The following is a 20,596-nucleotide window of genomic DNA, read 5'->3' as shown; positions in this document are numbered from 1 at the left end:
TTCTGTCATGGAGGAGCTTGTTTCTCCCCTGGCACTTGCCTCCATCAGCAGTGATGCTACCTTTCGTCCTTTACCCTGGTATGTCTTTTTTCCTTCCTTCTTTTTTTGGTATTGTTGGTATTTGTTAAATTCTAACCCTCTACAACTTCGTCTCCTTTTATCATGTTAATTACTTGTTTGGTTTCTTTAGATTGTATAATGATTCTGGATTTGTGGATTGATGATAAAATGTTGATGTTTACTGTAGTTATCAGAGTCAGTGGTTCTTGACTGCATTGATTTATTGATATCGAAAGGCTCTGTCTTAAAGTTTTGATACTATTATTAGGAAGATTCTTGATTGATTATCCTCAACAAGCTCATCAATTAGCATTAAATAGGTGAAATCAAGATTGATGTTTGCCTAGTTGATAAAAATAAAATATTTATTCCCTTTTTTCTTGGTGTGGTTAACCCTTTTTCATTTATGGCTTAGATAGCTAAGAATTATGTACTAAACTATTCTTTGTTTTCTTTTTGCAGAATAACATTCTCAACAAAAAAAACTAAAATCATCAAATGTATCTGATTCTAAGTTTCTAACTCATCAAAAGATCAACTTAGTTAGCAAATTTTAGATTTGTATTTTAGGATTTTAAGGCTGATGTACCTTGTTATAATGGCTAATCAATAGTTTTGTTGATCAATTCATAAATATTTATGCTGACCTTGTTATTAAGTATTTCATTTGTAGAATCCTCTTGTATAAAAGCTTCTTTATATACATGGTCTGCAATTAAATGAACCGTTAATAAACTTAATATCATAAAATGAAATCATATGCCACTAAGGGTAGACATAATGTGAAATCAGTATTAATAGTAATGAGCAGCAAGTTTGTATAGAGTAAAAGTCATCTATTTGTGAGAGTTTTTTATGTAATTTCTTGACACATATACTTTATAATGGAAGTTTTTTTTTTATTCATTGAAAGATGTATATTTTATACTTCGATTTAAAATCCAGTATGTTGAGTATTTGTATGTACTTACTATGGATTAATTTGTTCGTATTTGTATGTATCTACTATGGGTTAGTTTTTTCCTTACACTTGTTTTGTAGCTTGCTTTTTTTGGCCTTTGCATTGTGCTCTCTCTATTGTTGCGGAATTTGAATTTTTCATTGTGATTTGAATTCCTTACTGTGTTCTCTTTTTTTTTTTGCCTTTGCATTGTGATTTGAATTTTTTATTGAGTTCCATTACTACTAATGAACTAACTATTTCTTTTTATGATTTATTTTACTTACTTTAGTTTTACTTTATTATTTCGATCTACATCTATAATTTTAATTTGAATTAATGTTCTGCTCTGCACTCTTTTATTGTCATCGTTTATTAAAGATTTTTTCTTAATCTATTTCTTAAACTATATTACTAGGTAGTATGCCATCAAAAATACCGATATTCTTCAATATGTGTATATAAATTTTTGCGGGATAATTTAATTCTACTGAAGGATTTGTCTTCTTCGTTAGAGATATTTTCGATTTCCATTTCTCCTCTCTGCTACATGTAATCAATTGGTTCTTAATTTTATTCTCCTTTTTATTTGTGCTCCGAACACTTGTAGAAAAACTTGCAGCTTTCGAATAATCCTTGTAAAATTTTGCAACATCTTCAAGGGTGTTAAAAGTCATCACAACTTTGGAAACAAACTGCTCATCAACATCAAAGAGGGCTACAAAATACACCCAAAAAAATCCAAAATACACCATATTAAAATAAGCATAAACTATAGAATACAAATACAACTATAAAACTATTATTAAAAATAACAAAAATAAGATTCATGAATCATCATCAAACAGAAACTAAAATAATTAAACTAAAAGAATAAGACAACTCATCCTCAGTCAACTGAAAAGTTAGAACTTGTAAATACACCCAAACTTTCCCAAGTTACACCAAAATATTCATGATTTATACCCGAAACTCTGATATAAAATGCAGAAAATTCATCAGAACTAGTACATTACATTCAATTCAAACAATGAACAATGAACAGCAAATTTCACAAGCAAGATTCACAACATTATTCAACTCCACAATCATAAACTACTACTAACAAAAATATTAACTGGAATTAAACCACACCTCAAGAACTTTATTGGATTCAAATTCAAAATCCACTTCGCTCTGGTTCAGCTGACAATGTGAAGTTAAATCATCCATTATCTTCAAAACAATTTCAGAGCAGAGCTTGATTTCAAAACGATTTTAGAGCTTGATTTCAAAAATAATAGAAATTGAGAAAAACGAACAAAAAGAACACATAGAGAAACACACGTAAACGTCGAAGGAGAACGCAAAGAGAAACGCAATAAAGAGATCGCAGAAAGAAGGCAAAAAAACACAGAAGAAATTGAAAAAAGAAAACGAAATCCTTTCGAAAAAGGAAGTTATATATTCTCGCGCGTTGATTGAAAAATCTATTAAGAAGCTCGTGGACTAGACGTGCCAGAAGAGGCACGTTTTAGGTATAAGTGAGTATATGGACTTGTAAGATTTGTATAGCAAAAAGGCTTGTATGTAGAGATTAATTCTATAAATATATAGCTGTAATATGAATTTACCATCAATGTTAATTCACTTCTTTCTTCTTTAACTACCTCATTCTCTCTTTGTTCTTTTTTAAAATATAATATGGTATCAAGAGCTGCAAAGATTCATGTCTAACAACATTGACATTGTGGATGTTGAAGAACTTGAAGATACATCAGATGTGAATACATCATCACCTACATCTATTATTAATTCAATTTCTGAGTCACCAAACAAACCCTTTTACTGTTATACCTTTAGCTGACAAATTTTGTGATGATAATTTCCTTACATGGTGTCATTTGGCAATGCCACTATCTGTGGTCAAGGAAAAAGAAAATATTCGGCCCAAGTTTGCTTCTGCTGCTAATGAATTAAGAAATTTAATGAGTGACAAATTGATGACTATAATCTTACATCATGGTTGTTTGCATCTATGGACAATTCTTTTAATAAACATCAATTCATTGGACTCGAGCTTGCTTATGAAGTTTGGAGCAGAATTCATGTGTATTTTGCATCTCAAACCAAAGTTAGAGAGCGACAATTGCAACTACAGTTAAAGCTTAAAAAATTGGTAAACTCTCTTGTAGCAATATAATAGGATCTCCAATTTCTGATTCGAGTATCACTCGTTTATCACCATAATTACTGGAAAATATCCGTCATACTATATACCAGATTTACAAGAAGAGATAGTAGAAAGGTTCAAAAAGCTACACAATTCAATGATATAGATTCAAATCAATCAAAACAATTGGAATCCACACTTTTCTTTGGTAGTGGAAGAGGAAATAATGGAACTTTAGGTCGTGGATTTGGCTAAAGACAATCAATTTTTTCTCTTAAAAATTTATATACATATATAATGTGTTCACATTCTAAATTTTAAATGACCCACTACAAATAAATTAAGTCTAATTGCTTAAAATCCTAAATCTACTTTGTTTTCTTTTTTTTTTTAATCTTTTTATCATTTTGACTATTAGTTAACCTAATCAAATTTAGTCTTCTCCCGTTTTTAAATATCAACCGTCACTCTTTTATTCTCTTAAACCATCTTCTTAGTTTCATATTTTCAATTTTCTTTTTCTATTCCTTATCTAGTGGTCATCTTCTGTTCATAAAAAAGATAGATTTTAAATTCTTTATTTTTTTATATAACTTTCTATGACTCTATGTATTTTTCAATTTTATTGTTTTTCTTTTTAATATTTTCAATTGTAAATTTTAATTCAAGTAATTATGGTTTAGGTATTAATCTAATTTTTTATTCTCCTCATAAATTTATATATTTTATTTTATTCTCAATTTATTGATCCTTATTATTTGTCTTTTTATCTTTCGTTCTATTCTATTATATGTAACTGTGTTGTATATAAATTTTTAAAGTGAATTGATCAATTTACTAATTTAGAATATTTTTTTATTTTTAGAAATAGTAATGGAGAAATATTTCAAAAGAAAGCTACCACTAAAATATGAAGTCACTCCATTAGTCTTTTCTAATAAAAAGAACTTCTTAGAATTCAATGTAGAAAGCCTGGTAGCTGATCTTGGACACGACCCAAATTTCAAATTATGATCCAAACTATGGAGATGAAGTTAGATGAGTTTATTTGTAAAAAGGTCATTGTCAACCAAGAGAACATGATTTTCCACAAACATATTTGAAGAGAAGAAAGTTAGTAGCTAATGTAATTTTTGTTTTTTTTAGTATTCAAATAATTAATGTGCACTTTTATTTTTTTTATTTTAGATTAATATATCTTTTGATAATAATGTGTATTATTCCCCTTCTCCAACATAAATTTTCTGAGTCCGTCACTGAATAGAATATATAAGTTTGAAAAGATTGAAATTCCAAAAAATGTATGCAATGCTGCTGTATTTGCTGGAAACATGCTACTTTAGAAGTTTATCATAGAACATTTGGACACCCTTCAATGAAAATTGTAAAAACTATATTGAAAAATGTCAATTACTTATTTTACAAAGCAATAAAGATTTTGATTGTCACTTGGATTGTGAATTTTGTTGTCTTGCAAAAGCTCATTCTTTGCCTTACTCTCTTTCTGATCATGTGTATAATTCACCATTATTAGCCTTAGTTCTTTCTGATGTGTGAGGATCATCCCCAATTACATCTCACCAAAGATATAGATATTATGGTTTTTTTTTGTTGTTGTGTTCTCTAGACATACTAGTATATATCTTCTTACACACAAAACTCAAGTTCTCACTGTTTTTAAGCAATATAAAACATATATGGAAAATCAATTGGGTTACTCTTTGAAAGTTCTCCAGACAGATAATGGTATAGAATATTGTTCAAATGCTTTTATCACAAACTTTCTTGTCCATATACTCCACAACAAAATGGCCTTGTTGAGACAAAGCATATGCACATTGTGGAAACCGGATTAATTTACTAGCTCACAAATTTTCTCTTCTGCTATTACTAATCATATGTCGCCTTTCGAATTGTTGTTCAATTATGCTCCTGATGACAATTTTCTTGGTGTATTTGGTTGTTTGTGTTTTCCAAACTAAGATCTCAACCTTGCATTTTTATGGGATATTCTGTTAATCAAAAAAGGTTGTAAGTGTATGGCTGCTGATGGAAAGATATGTGTCTAGGGATGTTGTTTTCCATAGAAATAAATTTCCTTCTGCAAAATTTTTCATCTCAGATTGTAATTCTCATAAACATACTACTAATTCAAATCCTACAACTAATATGCTCCTTGTAATTTCAGTTCTCCCTCCTTCTCATCTATCTCCATCAAATCAGATCTTTCAACCCCAAATCAATCCCCAACACACAACTCTTCATATAGATCCTTCACATGAGAACAATGCACCTATTGCTACTGATAGTAACACTACAAGTACAGATTTAGCAACATCATCTCATATTTTGCATCTACTCTTATACCAATTTCATGTATTAAAATCACCCTGCCTTTTGATCCCTAAAATTTACTTCCTCAATCTCCTCAACTTGAAAACCATCATCCTATGAGGACTAGATCAAAAACAGGTAGCTTGAAACCCAAGGTACTGCATAGCAGTACTACTGTCTCAGCTTATTCTCATTATGAGTAATTACCAAAATCTGTAAATACAGCTTTATAAATTCCTTATTGGGTGAATTGTCCCCAAATGAGAAGGTGGTAAGCTGTAAATGGATATTTGTATTAAAAAGAAATGTCCAGGGTCAAGTTACTAGTCATAAAGCCAGACTAGTGACTAGGGGATATACTCAAATGGCTGGAGTTAATTCACTCACACTAACCCTCACTTATTTTGTAAATTGAATAAAGTTATTTATGGCTTAAAGCAAGCTCCAAGAGCTTGGTATCTTAAAATTACTGCTGCTCTAAGACAGTTTGGTTTTGTGTCTACAAAATTAGATCCTTTAATTCTGCTATTTATATACTGATTTATGTGGATGATATGCTTGTGACAGGAGATAGTGAAGTTGAAATTGCCTTAGTTCTAAAACAATTGCATTCAACTTTCTTACTCAAAGAATTATGTGACTCTATAAATCCGTCGCAGATCTGAGCTTCATTTAAGGGTCTATTACCGATGGTCAATGAATTGTTGCGTGCACAAGGCGAGATTCGAACCCCGACACCTGCTTAGTGGATGAGTGAGTTGACCACTCGACCAACCCAAATTGTTTATTGTGCCTTTTCTTTATCATCTTCTCACAGTCTTTTTTTTTTCGAAAAAATATTCATCATCAAACAAATGGGCGGTGGGCTTACCTCTTTTTTATTTCTCAAATGGACTAGCCACTGGAATATGGGCGGTGGGCTTGCATTTTTTTTCAGGATTCCAAATAGTTGTTATTGTTAATTTGCATGTATACTTCAATTATTCAATTACTCCCATCTCATTTCTTTGCATTTTTCCATTGCTAGATCCCAATCTTTTTCCATTTCTTAATTCAAGGTTTTTTATGCTTTTTTTTTTAACTCATTCTCATCATCTACTTTTTTTCGGAAAAAAAAGTCTTTCAAAGGCGGAAGTTATATTCTTGAGTAAAGACCCAATTTGGTCTTTAGTTCAAAAAAAAAAAAAGAATATTTCGATTCTCAACATTTTTATTTAAGAATAATAAAACTTCTTTATTAAAAAAAAATCATTAAATAGTAATAAAAATTAGTTTTCTAAAAATTTTATTTGTAATTTGTGAAATTTTAAACTCTTACAAATTATTAATAAATTTATTTTTGAAAAAATTTTTCACTGCAGAAAGACCATTGTTAGAAAGTAATGTTACAGGAAAAAAAATAATTACAGTACGAAGACCTTTTAAAGACAAAGGATAACATCGAACAAGAAATAAAATAAGATAACATTAATATTGATAATATTTGTATTGGTGATAATGACAATAGAAAATATAACAATAATGATAAAGTATAATTACACATTTTTTTTAATAGTAGCGTCAAATAGTTGTTATTGTTAATTTACATGTCTCAATTAATGCTTTAAGATTGGATATGAAAATTTTTTTAATTAATAAATAGTTCGAACTTAATTAAACAATTTTTTAAAAACTCAATTAACAAAAAGAGTCTGGATTTAAGTTTATTTGAAGTACGTTTCAAACTTTTACTGCATATTAGACAACTGGAATAAATGAATATTTAGTATTTTACATTATTAAACAATAACATATATAGATTTTAATAAATTTTTAAAATTAAAAAATAAAATAATTTGATCATAACATATTATTTAATAAAGTTGATGGTAAAATAGAGAAAAAAAACTCAATACACTCTCAAGATTGAATATAATAGTAGATATTGAGAGATTTTAAAAAGTGAAATATTGAGGTACATTTAGTTTGTCTTCTTATTTTCAATTTCTATTTTTATCATTTTTTGTTTACAAAAATTTGTGAAGAAAAACAATGAAAATAATAAAGATTTATATTATATATTAGAATATTTAACCATCTTAAATAGGAAATAATGGACAAATAAAAAGTGACTAACTATAAATAATGAATTGCATAAGTAAAAAGTTACACAAATTATTGTGACTAACTATAAAATAAGAAAAAACTTGAATGCACAACTTGCTAAGATATATAAAAAAAATTTCCAAAAAAATAATCTAAATGACTAAATGAGTCTTAAAGTAATAAAAATAGACGTGAGCCATTTTTTAATATATTTAAGATCATAAAAAATATCAATATCTTATATTCTTAACAGATTTTATATATTTTCTTATTTCATGTATTTTATATTTCTGGATTTTTCTCTCAATGAAATATATTTTACATTTTATGCAGAATAAAAATAATTACAACATAGATTATAAATAATATTTATAAATCTTTATATTAATTTTGTTGCATATAACAATGTAATTATTTTTTATCATATCTTATTTATTTTAAATTTATTTGTTTTATATATTCTATATTTAAATAACGTAACTGATGAAATCTTTATTTTGAATAATTCATTATTTTTATTTTAAATTATTTATATTAAATTTAAAATTATAAAAAATATAAATTTAAAAATTAATTTCATAAAAACAACAAAAAGGCAGCTGAACAGGTGCGCCAGTTGAATTGCTAGTAAAATATAATAATCAAAATATTAATTTTAAGCCGTTTAAGAATAAGCCTCCGGCTTCCTTTGTAGTTACAATATTAATTTTAACTGCCTCAGCAGTGGGTATGCTTAAGTGGGAAAGATTACCCATTCGAGGTGTGAAGATTCATAAATTAAAATTGATTGATATCTTGCTTGAAATGTGGGTGCGTGTGCGATAAGAGAATTTTTTAACGTTGATATGGAGTAAGTGTTGGTATATGGTATGGTTATGGAGATATAAGGTGTTTCATTGGATTATGTATGACTGTGCCAAACAAAAAGGACGGTCCGATGGGAGGGAGAATAATTGGATGGACATTCTGATTACAGTAATTGGATAGTACATAAATTGAACCGTCCGATTTGCTTACACGTTTATGTGACGTGCATGCAGCGGGTTCTCAAGATTGGCTTCATTGCTTATTATACCATTCGAATGTCACCCTTCTCAGCATCTATCACTTTCACTCTCCTACTTTTTCTTGAACGACTGCTCCCCCAGCCTCATTACTCTCTTCATTTTCAGCCATTGTTTAGACTACCAAAGCAGTAGAAAAAAAATTAAAAACAATGCTAAGAAGACCAAAAATAAAAGAAATAGATCAGAGTTTTACATTATTAATTATCTTAGACATTTAAATTATGTAAGTTTTTATTATTTAATATTTTAATTTAATAAAAATAATAGTGATAATTTTAGATTTTAGTAGAAACACTGTAGTAGTACTAACTAGAGATTAGATATGTATGCATAATATTATTATTAAGTGTTAGAAATAGTGAATAAAATAGAATTAATTTATAAAATCTATAAATAATTATTGAACTAAATATTATTATAAATGTAGTGTTTAGATATTTAATTTAGGATTAACAACTTATTATTATTATTATGTGTTGGAATGAAATTTTAATTAATATATTTTTTAAATTGTAGTGTACTAGAAATAGAACTTATGAATTTAAGGTAATTTAAATATATATATATATGTATAATAATGTTAAAGGTTATAAAATATATATATATATCAATTTTATAAATAATTTATGATTATTAAAGTTATTCTGGTTATATAAATAGGAAATGAATAATAATTATTGTAAAATAAATAGATTTTAGAGGTTTGTGCTGTTGTATAAAACATTTATCAATTTTATAAATAATGTGATTATTAAAGTTATTCTGGTTATATAAATAAGAAATGAATAATAATTGTTATTATAAAATAAATAGATTTTAGACGTTAGAACAAATATTTTTAATGTATGTAAAAACAATAATTAGATTTATTTAAGGTTTATTAATTATTGTTATAAGCTATTACATATATGAATGTAGGATTTTTGTATAATAGATGTAATATGCATGTTTGAAATAATTAATAATGTAATTGTTAATATAATTATATTATATTGGTATTTATAATGGAAATGTGATATTATAGGATTTACGAATATTGACATGTGATCACTTAATGTCGTCGGATTCGTACAATTAAATTGTTGAGGGGTATTTATGGAAGACTGATTTTTATCACGTTTCCCAAATTGGAGTCATCCAATGTCAGTCAACAATGATTAATGCTCTAATCGAGAGATGGTAGCCTGAGACTCACGCATTTTATTTTCTGGTTGGCGAGCGTGCTGTGACATTGGAGGATGTTGTGATAATTTTTGGTCTACCAACAAATGGTCTTCCGGTTATAGGACCCACCATGAGTAGTTTTGAGGTTTTAGAGACCAAATTCTTGCACCAGTTTGGAGTTGCACCAAGAAAGACGAATTGTAGAGAAAGCTTCATAAAATTGATGACGTGGTTTAAGGATTTAAAAGATTGCTTAGTCTTGACTGATGATATTCACATTCAGAGGTACGTAAAGTATCACATAATGCTATTATTTGAGATAATTCTGTTTGAAGACAAGTCGGGTGCAGCGGTGTGCTGAAAATTTCTGCTGTTGTTCCGTAACTTCACTGGGATCATACAATTTAGTTGGGATCGGCATGCCTCGCGCACTTGTATAGATCATTGTGGAGGGAAACTCGTGTCGACTGCAAGGAGATGGATGGTCCGTTGACATTTTTGCTTACTTGGACTTAGATCCGTCTACTATTTTTTGTGCCGATTTCGAGCAATCCCTGAGTGTTTTTTATTGCAAACAGGTAAAATGAATTACTGTATGTCTTGAACAAGTGTAGGAAATTGTATTTTATTTTTTACAAGATAAGTTAACTAAGATTATCTGACGGCAGGTGGCGTAATTGGGATCGTGAAAACCGGCCTCACAGATTTCATTCTCTTGCTCATTATAGGAGGTTGTTGGATGATCTGTAAGAAGGACGTGTATGTTGTAAAAAACAAGTACCCGTTTTTGTTTGGTCAATGAATTATTTGTTGTGTAATCCTCTTATACTTTCGATGTGTCCAGTTTGTTTGGCAAGCTTATGGCGTTGAACGCATTAAGCCAGACGTGATTCCTTTAGACATCCATCAACATTCGGTTATTTGAAGTGCTACAGTGCCGCTTATATCTTTCGAATGCGTTGAGTGGCATGCATCCGATAGATTCAGGAGGCAATTCTATTTGATCCTGGGCGTTCCTCACCAAGAGCGAGATATAGGTGCAGCACACGGCGAAGTACTGATTGGACCTAAGGATCAAGATTGGTCCGACACCCTTTTTGGGTGATGCAATGGACCAATCGGTATAGTTACATTCTTGCTGATGACTTGGTGCCTTTACATTATTCTTTGGAAATTTACACACATTAGTACCAAGGATCATATGGTTCCCACTTGCAATTGTCAGACCTCATTTTTCAAGAGATTCAAAGGGCTCTCTAATGCATAATCAGGAGAATCAACAAGAACGTTTTTCTTGAGATCTGATAATTGCAAGTGGGCACTATATGCTCATCTGTATCAATGCATGTAAATTTTCAAAGGATAATATAAATGCACCAAGTCGTCAGCAAGAGCATGACTATACCCATTGGTCCATTGCATCACCCAAAAAAAGTGGGTGTCGGACCGATCTTGATTCTTACGTCAAGTCAGTACTTTACCATGTGCTTCACCTAGATCCCGCTCTTGATGAAGAACGCCCTGGATCAAACCAAATTGCCTCCTAAATCTATCAGATGCATGCCACTCAACGTATTCGAAAGATATAAGTAGCACCGTAGCACTCCAAATAACCGAATGCTAATGAATGTCTAAAGGAATCACGTCTGGCTTAATGCGTACAACGCCATAAGCCTGTCAAACAAACTGGAGACATCGAAAGTATAAGAGGATTACACAACAAATAATTCATTGACCAAATAAAAGTAGGTACTTATTTTTTACAACATACATGTACTTCTTCCAGATCATTCAATAACCTCCTATAGTGAGCAAGAGAATAAAATCTGTAAAGTGAATTTTCATGATCCCAATTACGCCACCTGCCGTTTGACAATTTCTTAGTTAACTTATCTTGTACAAAATAAAATACAATTTCCTACACTTGTTCAAGGCATACAATAATTCATTTTACCTGTTTGCAATCGGAAACACTTGAGGATTGCCGGGAATAGATGCAAGAAATAGTAGACGAATCCAAGTCTAATTAAGCAAAAGTGTCAGTGGACCATCCATTTCCTTGCAGTCGACATGAGTTATCCTACACAATGATCTATACAAGTGCGCGAGGCATGCCGATCCCCAACTAAATTGTATGATCCCAACGAAATTACAGAACAACGACAGAAATTTTCAGTGCACCGATGCACCCGACTTGTCTCCAAACAAAATTGTATCAAATAATAACATTATGTGACACTTTACATTCCTCTGAATGTGGATATCATCAATCACAGACTAAGTGAACTTTCAAACTCCTAAACCACGTCAACATTATGAAGCTTCCTCTACAATCTGTCATTCTTGATGCAACCTCAAACTGGTGTAAGCATTTGGCCTTTAAGACTTCAAAACTACTCATGGTCGGTCTTTTAACCGAAAGACCATTTGTCGACAGGCCAAGAATTATCGCCACATCCTCCAATATCACAACACACTCACCAACCGAAAAATGAAATGTGTGAGTCTCAGACCGACATCTCTCGATTAGAGCATTAATCATTGCTAACTTGATGACTCCAATCTGAGAAACGTGATAAAATCTAATCTCCCATAAATATCCCTCTACAATTTAGTTGTATGGATCCGACGACATTAAGTGGTCACATGTCAACATCTATAAACCCTACAATATCACATTTTTATTATAAATACCAATATAATATAATTATATTAACAATTACGTTATTAACTATTTCAAACATTCATACTAAATTTGTTATACAAAAATCCTACATTCATATTTATTAGCTTATAACAATAATTAAGAATCCTTAAATAAATCTATACTATAAATCTAATTATTGTTTTTACATACATTAAAAATATTTTTCTAACATTTAAAATTTATTTATTTTATAATAATAACTATTATTCATTTTCTATTTATATAACCAAAATAACTTTAATAATCACAAATTATTTATAAAATTCATATATGCTTTTTACAACAACACAGACATCTAAAATCTATTTATTTTACAATAATAATTATTATTCATTTCCTATTTATATAACCAGAATAATTTTAATAATTATAATTAATTTATAAAATTGATATATATTTTTTATAACCTCTAACACACACACACACACACACACATATATATTAAAAACCAACGATATTAATAATCATAAATAATATATTAAATTTATATTTTAAATTTAGTGTTACTAAATTACACTAAATTCAATTATTAATAATCACCAATAATTTATTAAAATTCATACTTCTTTACTTAAATTATCCTAAATTCATAACTTTTACTTCTAGTACAATACAATTAATAAAACATATTAATTAAAATTTCATTTCAACACATAATAATAATAAATTGTTAATCCTAAATTAAATATCTAAACACTACCTTTATAATAACTTATAACTCAATACTTATTCACAGATTTTATAAATTAATTCTATTTCATTCACTATTTCTAACACTTAATAATAATAATAATAATAATAATAATAATAATAATAATAATAATAATAATAATAATATCATACACACATATCTAATCTCTAATTAGTACTACTATAATATTTCTACTAAAATCTAAGATTATCACTACTATTTTTATTAAATTAAAACATTAAAAAATAAAAACTTACATAATTTAGATACCCAAAATAATTAACAATGTAAAACTCTGACCGATTCACTTCTTTTATTTTTTGTCTTCTTAGCATTGTTTTTAATTTTTTTTTCTACTGCTTTGGTGGTCCGACAATGGCTGAAAATGGAGAGCAGTGGGGTTGGGAGAGCAGCCGTTTAGGAGACCGTATGAGAGTGAAAGTGATGGGTGTTGGGAGGGGGCCTGGAAACCCGCTGCATGCGCGTCACATGGACGTCAGTATGCAAATCGGACAGTCCACCGTCCAATTTGCTTGGCGCAGTCATCACAGCCCAGTGAAACACCTATACCCCCGTAACCATCCCATATACCAACACTTACTACATATCAAAATTAAAAAGTTCTTTATAAATTACCTTTTGAAAAATAAAAATTTTACGAAACCAAATCCAGAAATACAGTCAATTTACTACCCGACTTGATTTCATCCTCTTGTGGTTTAGGTTTGGATTTACTTATGAATATAAATCGACGCTAACAGTAACAATCACCCTGAAAACATGGCCACCATCATACTCACTGCTACAAAAACAACATAGAGGCCGACGAGACAAAACCCCCAAAACCTAGGCACTCGGAATCTGCACCAAGTGATCACTAAGAGAGACCCCATAAGGCTTAAAAGTAGGAACACAAATGCAATCACGATACCTACGTGGAAATTAAGCACATAGGCTTTAGGGTGAATATTTGCCGTCTGAATCACCAGAGCTGTTCCAAGACCTACAAGCATGTTAAACATTGGTCCAGCAAAGCATCCAGCCATTGCCATGGCCGGATAACCGGCTTTAGCTACCGCAACATCGGCGACAAGATCCCCCACTGAATTGCCCCATGCCAGCACCGTGAGACCGAGGATTGCCGGTGGTAGTTTGAGAACTAGACCTAAAGTTTCAAGGCAGTTCACCAGTTCTCCAGCTGTGGTAGATATCCAAAACACGCTCATAACAAATGCCATGACAACCACAGGTATTTGCTCGGTTTTGGGAGGTTCTTTTTCCATTACAAAATAAAGGCATGCAAGGCAGAAGCTTGTGGTGAGCACCACTGACCAGAGGGGCAAGTCAGTGTTGGGGAGGAGGAAAGCTATGGGATGATCAAATGGCACAAATGATTTGCAGGCATATAAGAGGGCTATCGGACAAAGAGCGATGTTGGCCGACGAGTAAAGTCTGCTCCATTGCGACGGCGCTGGCTCGGGGATCGACAGTTTTAAGAGAGTTGCAACAGGAATCTCCCATGCTTTAGAAATCTGAATGAAGAGAGCAAGGGATAAGTCAGGACAACCTCCAATAGAATAATGTTATCAAGTAAACTAGAATTCTATCCCTGCAATGAACAGCATTGCCTAGTTTATGTCAAAGATAAGAACCATTGCCTTAATTATACAATCAAAATGATCATGGTTACATCAATGCAATGAGTTTAATCAGAAAACGTGCACAGTACCATGTACACTGCAAAAAAGAATCAAACGAATCCAACGCCTAAATTCAAATGAGTTAGTAAGAACATAGATCAGGCTCCTTATTCCTACTATTGTTTCTTTCATTCAGGTTCTAGCCAACAAAGTAACAAACCAAGAAAGCCAAGTTACCAGATCCAATTGCCATAAAAAACCAAATCCCTTTATATCAAACTCTAAATCAGAAAAATTATCAGTTTAATTGAAATTGAAACATACCAATCCATAAGCTCCCGGGAATCCAGAACTACGCTTCTCGTCGTTCATAGATCCCGAAACCTTGGCGTCGGAGTCAACGTGCACCGCAACTAATTCCTTCTGCTCCTCAAGATCTGTGGAAGAATTCCCACTCTTGCCTCTGCCATCAACTACTCCCAAGTCCATATAGAACACGAGACCAACGAAGAATGCATAAAACCCTACGAATCCAATCGCCTGCCACAGGAAGATCTCGGCGCTAAGATACACGTAGAAGAGGAACATCGCTGCCGTCAAGTAGAAGAGCACGTCTCTGACGAAGGGCGCGGGGTCGAGGGAGAACGGAGCGGCGTAGATGGCGACGAATCCGACAACGAGGGCGGAGACGAAGGTACCGGCGGAGAGGATGGCGCCGAATCCGGTGCGGTACTGGCCGGAGCGGAGGGCGGCGAGGGAGGAGAAGACGTCGGGGGAGCCGTTGCCGAGTGCTAGGAGGGTGACGGCGGCCATGGAGGGGGAGAGGTTGAGGTGAGAGGCAAGCTTGGTGGTGACGACGGAGAAGTGGTGCTGGGCGGTCTTGATGAGGATGTAGAATTGGAGGAGGAGGAGCATCGAGAGGGCGGGGATGGAGAGGAGGGCGTTGCGGCGGAATAGGCATTTGTGGATGTATAGGTAGTTGAGGATCCCGCCATTGGATCCCTCGTCAGCGGAACACGTGGTGGTTAGAAGAGACCTGCGTGTGGTGACGGTGGCGGTGGAGGTGGAGAAGAGAGAAGGAGAAGATGGTAAATTTACGAAGAAGAATAGTAATAATATGAGAATGAGAAGAAGCAGTGTGAATGAAGATGCAATTGCAGAGAAGGCCATCCCAGGGCCAATGCCATTCCTCGCTATTATTATTCTTCTCTCCACTCAACTGCACCTAACACCTCACACTACTACTATACACTACCGCGTTTTTTGCTTTCTCGTCTGTTAAATGCTACCTTTATTCTTTTTTTGTTCTTAATTTTGACTCCTGATTACCATACCTTAATCACGTTTTTACTCTCTTCTAATTAGTGATTACGACTGTTTTCATGTTATGATCTAATAACCAGTCTAGCGAACAATTGAAATTCAGGGTGTTATTGAGTGCACCCTTCACCCTTGTACTGGATTAATTTTATTGTTAACAAGAGGAGGCAATTAAATACCACAAGAAAAATTCATTTCCACTTTCTCAAATCACTAGTTTCCTCATTCTAGCTCTTTGAGGTAACCCTCTATATCCATTATAGAAAAGGCTAAAGTTACAGTAATACATCATTAATAAGACATGAAAGAATCATCTATATTCCTCTGGCAAACGGTAACCCGGCATGACTATTTTGTCTGCAAACATTTTGCCCGTCTTTGGCATAACATGCCAGTGCATAGTCAAGTTAAATTCTTTACCACGCAAATTCCTTCCCTGAACACAAACGAAAAATGTTAACATATCAGGACCTGATGAAATCTAAAGCGATTCATACTAGTGATCACATTGTATACCTGGTCGATGAAGCGGTACTTGTTTGAAGTATGAATCCAAAACTTTGCGTGCTCTTTTGAGGGAATGATACCATCCCATAGGGATATCTGCAAATGGCAGCTCAAGAATGTTAGAAAAACAATTGCTATAACATGCTATGGCAGAGAAACAGCATATTGATAGGCAATGGCAGAGTTATCTTAGCGAGATGAACACTACTCTGGATTCTTTACTCTCTCCTCAAAAGAAGGCGGCAAAACTTATAAGTGATTTATATTTCAAGTCGTACCTGATTCAAAGAATTCTTTGGAGTTTCATACTCGGCGGCCAAAAAGACAAAAACCTGCAAGCATAAACAGAGAAGCAAAATAAGTGCCAGGGAAGCCTGAAGTTATAGCCTAACTGCTTAGAATAACTGATCAAATATTATTATCCCAATCCAATATATTATATCTTACATCAGGCAGTTACAACGCTAGCATGGAAATAAATTTTGGCTATGCACCATAGAAATGCATAGATGGGGGCAAGAATAGAAATATATTTCGGAAAATTAAACAAGATATGACACTTGGTAAGGCTTATTAACTATTAAGACATGCATTATTAAGGAAGGAACAGAGGAAGATCATGCAGATTTTGCCCATTGCATCTTGATGCACTAACTTTGCATTGCTCCCACTTATCTTCCTACCTTCGGCATCCATACTTTTAAAGAACCAACGGGGATGGGTAATGCAAATTCTATTCACAAACCTGTTTTGTGTTCCATGTGAAAAGAGATTGTAAATCTGCCGATATATTCATTGTCATGCTGACCTGCAAGGAAAGAAAGGTGTTCCACTTTGGATTAAACAACGGATAGAGATGATGTATAAATATCAAAGAGAATGGCATCACAAGGTTCTTTATGACACAATATGATATTAAGATAAAAATATCATACGCAGCTAAAAATTCAGAGCTGGTATATGGTAAAAAGATAGAATTTTTGAAAAGGTCTAACATGATAGGCAGATAAATAGTCGCCTTCTATGGACAAGAACCATTTCCCCCTTTCAACAGAAAGAAAAATCTAAGCATTGTGGCCTTGTTGAACTAGGTTGTGTTGGTTAACAGTGATTACATGACTCCATTCTGATGGTTTCAAGTCCAATTATTCCTGGCTTTGTGCTTGATTATTTCCAATTTTGAATTATATATGTATTTTCGTTTTCTGATGTTGTATGTAAAAAATATGAATATCTAAAGAGTGATTAAGCAACGACATAGGAAATGTTTCAGATACACAAGGAATTTGGGGATTTCAAGGCGTGTTCTACATCAAATTTATGTATATTGGACAAGGCTATAGTTTTAAAAACCAGGAATTAAATCATCCCTAATTCAGCATAAACCTTCATTTTAGAAAATAAGGCATTGACAATATTCATATTCCTAAGAACTGCATATTTTATCAGACCTAATCACAGTCGCATAGCAAACTATTACAGTATCCCAACTCTGGGCAAGTTTTATTATCAATTCACAAATTTGGCTCAATTCACCGTTATCTTAATTTCAGAATGAAGTGCCAAAGCTACGAGAATCATTGTTGCTAAGCATAGACTATAGCAACGAGATGAAAACATCAGAATTGAATATATAAAAATAGTGATATTGACAAATGACTAGCACACGGACCACAAGAAAAACAGCAAAACCGTTGGGCAATTAAACCCTAATCCTAGATCGGAAAAAAGAAATTAAACCTCGTCGTTTCCGTTGGGTTGTTTCTGAAACCAGTTAACGTTCAAGACCTGCACAGAAGAAAGAAGAACAAAATGAAGCGAAGTCGTCGAATTACGGATCAGCGAGAGAGAGAGAGAGAGAGGAGACCTGGACATGGGCAGAGGGAGAGGGGGAGTTGAGGTTGTCGGAGAGGGAAGCCATAGCGCACATAAGGGCAAGAATGGTAATGGCGAAGGTGAGCAAAGCGTTGGCTCTGTAACCGAAGGAATGCATATTTGGAGAAGTTGAGTAGCGAAGGAGTTGTGTGACAAAATGGATCAAAACGAAAACGGCGAGAGAGGAAGAAGAAGTGGCGGTAGTCTAGATTCACTGGTATTTGAGTAAGACTATTTTATTACGTTGCTACGGTCTCCTTCCTTCTCATTGGATCTGACACGCACTCCCTGGGGTCACTCCGCCATTTTATTTATTTCTTTATTTATTGTTATTATTGAGGAATATTTCTCTTGAAAAACCAAAGGGACACTATTTGTAATTATTTAAAAGATTCTTACCCTATTAGACAATAAAAATTTAATTTCGATGCCCTCTCAATAAAAAATAATTTTATATATACATTCAATTATGTAATATTATATAAACAAAAATATCTATCATTTATATTAATTACGTGAATGATAATTACAATTTTATATATTATTAGTGTATTAAAATTAAATTATAGATAATAATCATTTTTTTTATTTACCAAGATTTTAGATAATACAAAATTTTTAAGTTTAGAATTAAACTTAAATATTATGTCCTTATTCTATGGCCCAAATAATTAAAGCTATTTTTCAAAAAGAACTATAGGGATTAATCTAGCCGACTTACCTAGGACACGGTGCCATAATTTCTATCACAGAAATGGATCAAAAAATTTTAGTATAGAGCATCAAATTTTAGATAATTTTTTTTATTTCATAAAAATAGTTAACATATAGTTATTAGAGTTAATTTTTTAAAAAATTTATCAAAATATGATTATAAATTTTTTTATAATTTTATTTTTAATATGATAATTACATAAAAGAAATATAATAATATCAATAGTATATTATAAAATTATAAAATACTAATAATTTATAGCGTATTTAGTTAAAAATTATCACATGTCTTATTAATTAAAATTAATTCTTTTAAAAATTTTAAAAAATTTTAAAATAAATTATAAATTATTAATTATTTGAAAGACACAGTATTCTTATAAAATATAAGATATAAGATATCTTTATAACATTTTTTCTTTTAACAACGTAAATTTAAAAGAAAAATTAGTATTTTTTACAAGAAAATAATATTTAAAGTATATAATGTGATTACCAAAATATAATTACGTAAGTCATTATTAATATAATCATATAAATGTTAAATATATTAATATAAAAAATAAATTATTTTTTAAAAAATAAATATAAGAATTATTATATAAAAATTAATTTAAAAGGTACAAAGACTTGAGGGTATGATATTAAATTAGTTAAGTAATAAATATTAGTGAATTAAATAATGAAAATATAAATCCATCACATAATAAAAAATAATGCATATAAAACTATTAAATTATATAATTTTTTTATTTTTTAAACACATATCTCATATATAAGTATAGCTTTTTAAAATTTGGGAGGGACGAGGCTACTACTCGCCTTTCTCTAAGTCCGTCCTTATATTCAACTTAACTTGCATCGCAAGCAATAGCTTGTCACTTTACTACTTCTAATATTATCCACGGATCAATAACTACCTTAATGAAGAATAACTTTCTATAATACAAGAGAAAAAATTATCTACAAGTGAAGTGATAATCAAATTATTATTCTCTCTTATAAATATTTTGACAAACTCAAATACTTTTCAACTTCATTTTACATATAACCTACTTAAACTCCACCCATTGTTCTGGAGCTAATATGAAACTATTTAGGGCACATTCATCATCATCCATGACCTCATTACTCAAAATCCAATTGCCTATAATTCATTTCAGGTATGCTTTCGGAACATTATGTATAACCGTTTTAGTTTCACCAAATTTTTAATTATAATTTTTTAATTATTTTTGTTAAAATATATAATTTTTATTTAGAATATTCATTTTTATATTTAATATAAGATAAAATATAAAATATTTTAAAAACAAAATTTCTAAATTATTGTATTTTCT

General features: G+C 31.4%; 2 protein-coding genes across 2 annotated transcripts; both read right to left on the bottom strand.

Annotated features, from left to right (window-relative positions):
• Positions 1 to 13,805: 13,805 nt before the first annotated feature.
• On the bottom strand, positions 13,806 to 16,114 carry LOC107492105 (cation/calcium exchanger 5). The gene is made up of 2 exons (XM_016113079.3): positions 15,165 to 16,114; positions 13,806 to 14,732 (listed from the first exon to the last, which is right to left on the bottom strand). Exons 1-2 carry the CDS (start codon positions 16,008 to 16,010, stop codon positions 13,968 to 13,970), a joined length of 1,611 nt encoding a protein of 536 aa, XP_015968565.1. The 5' UTR covers positions 16,011 to 16,114; the 3' UTR covers positions 13,806 to 13,967.
• Positions 16,115 to 16,245: 131 nt separating this feature from the next.
• Positions 16,246 to 18,663, bottom strand: LOC107492106 (signal peptidase complex subunit 3B; the record flags this gene model as incomplete). The annotated part of the gene is given in 6 exon segments (XM_016113080.2): positions 16,246 to 16,596; positions 16,677 to 16,763; positions 16,946 to 16,999; positions 17,413 to 17,475; positions 18,408 to 18,455; positions 18,535 to 18,663. Coding segments are annotated over 6 exon segments (504 nt in total). The 3' UTR covers positions 16,246 to 16,470.
• Between the last annotated feature and the right edge of the window lie 1,933 nt (positions 18,664 to 20,596).

The sequence above is a fragment of the Arachis duranensis genome, chromosome 6, assembly GCF_000817695.3.
Source record: "Arachis duranensis cultivar V14167 chromosome 6, aradu.V14167.gnm2.J7QH, whole genome shotgun sequence".
Taxonomy (NCBI): domain Eukaryota; kingdom Viridiplantae; phylum Streptophyta; class Magnoliopsida; order Fabales; family Fabaceae; genus Arachis; species Arachis duranensis.
This window is presented reverse-complemented; position numbering and strand designations above follow the sequence as displayed.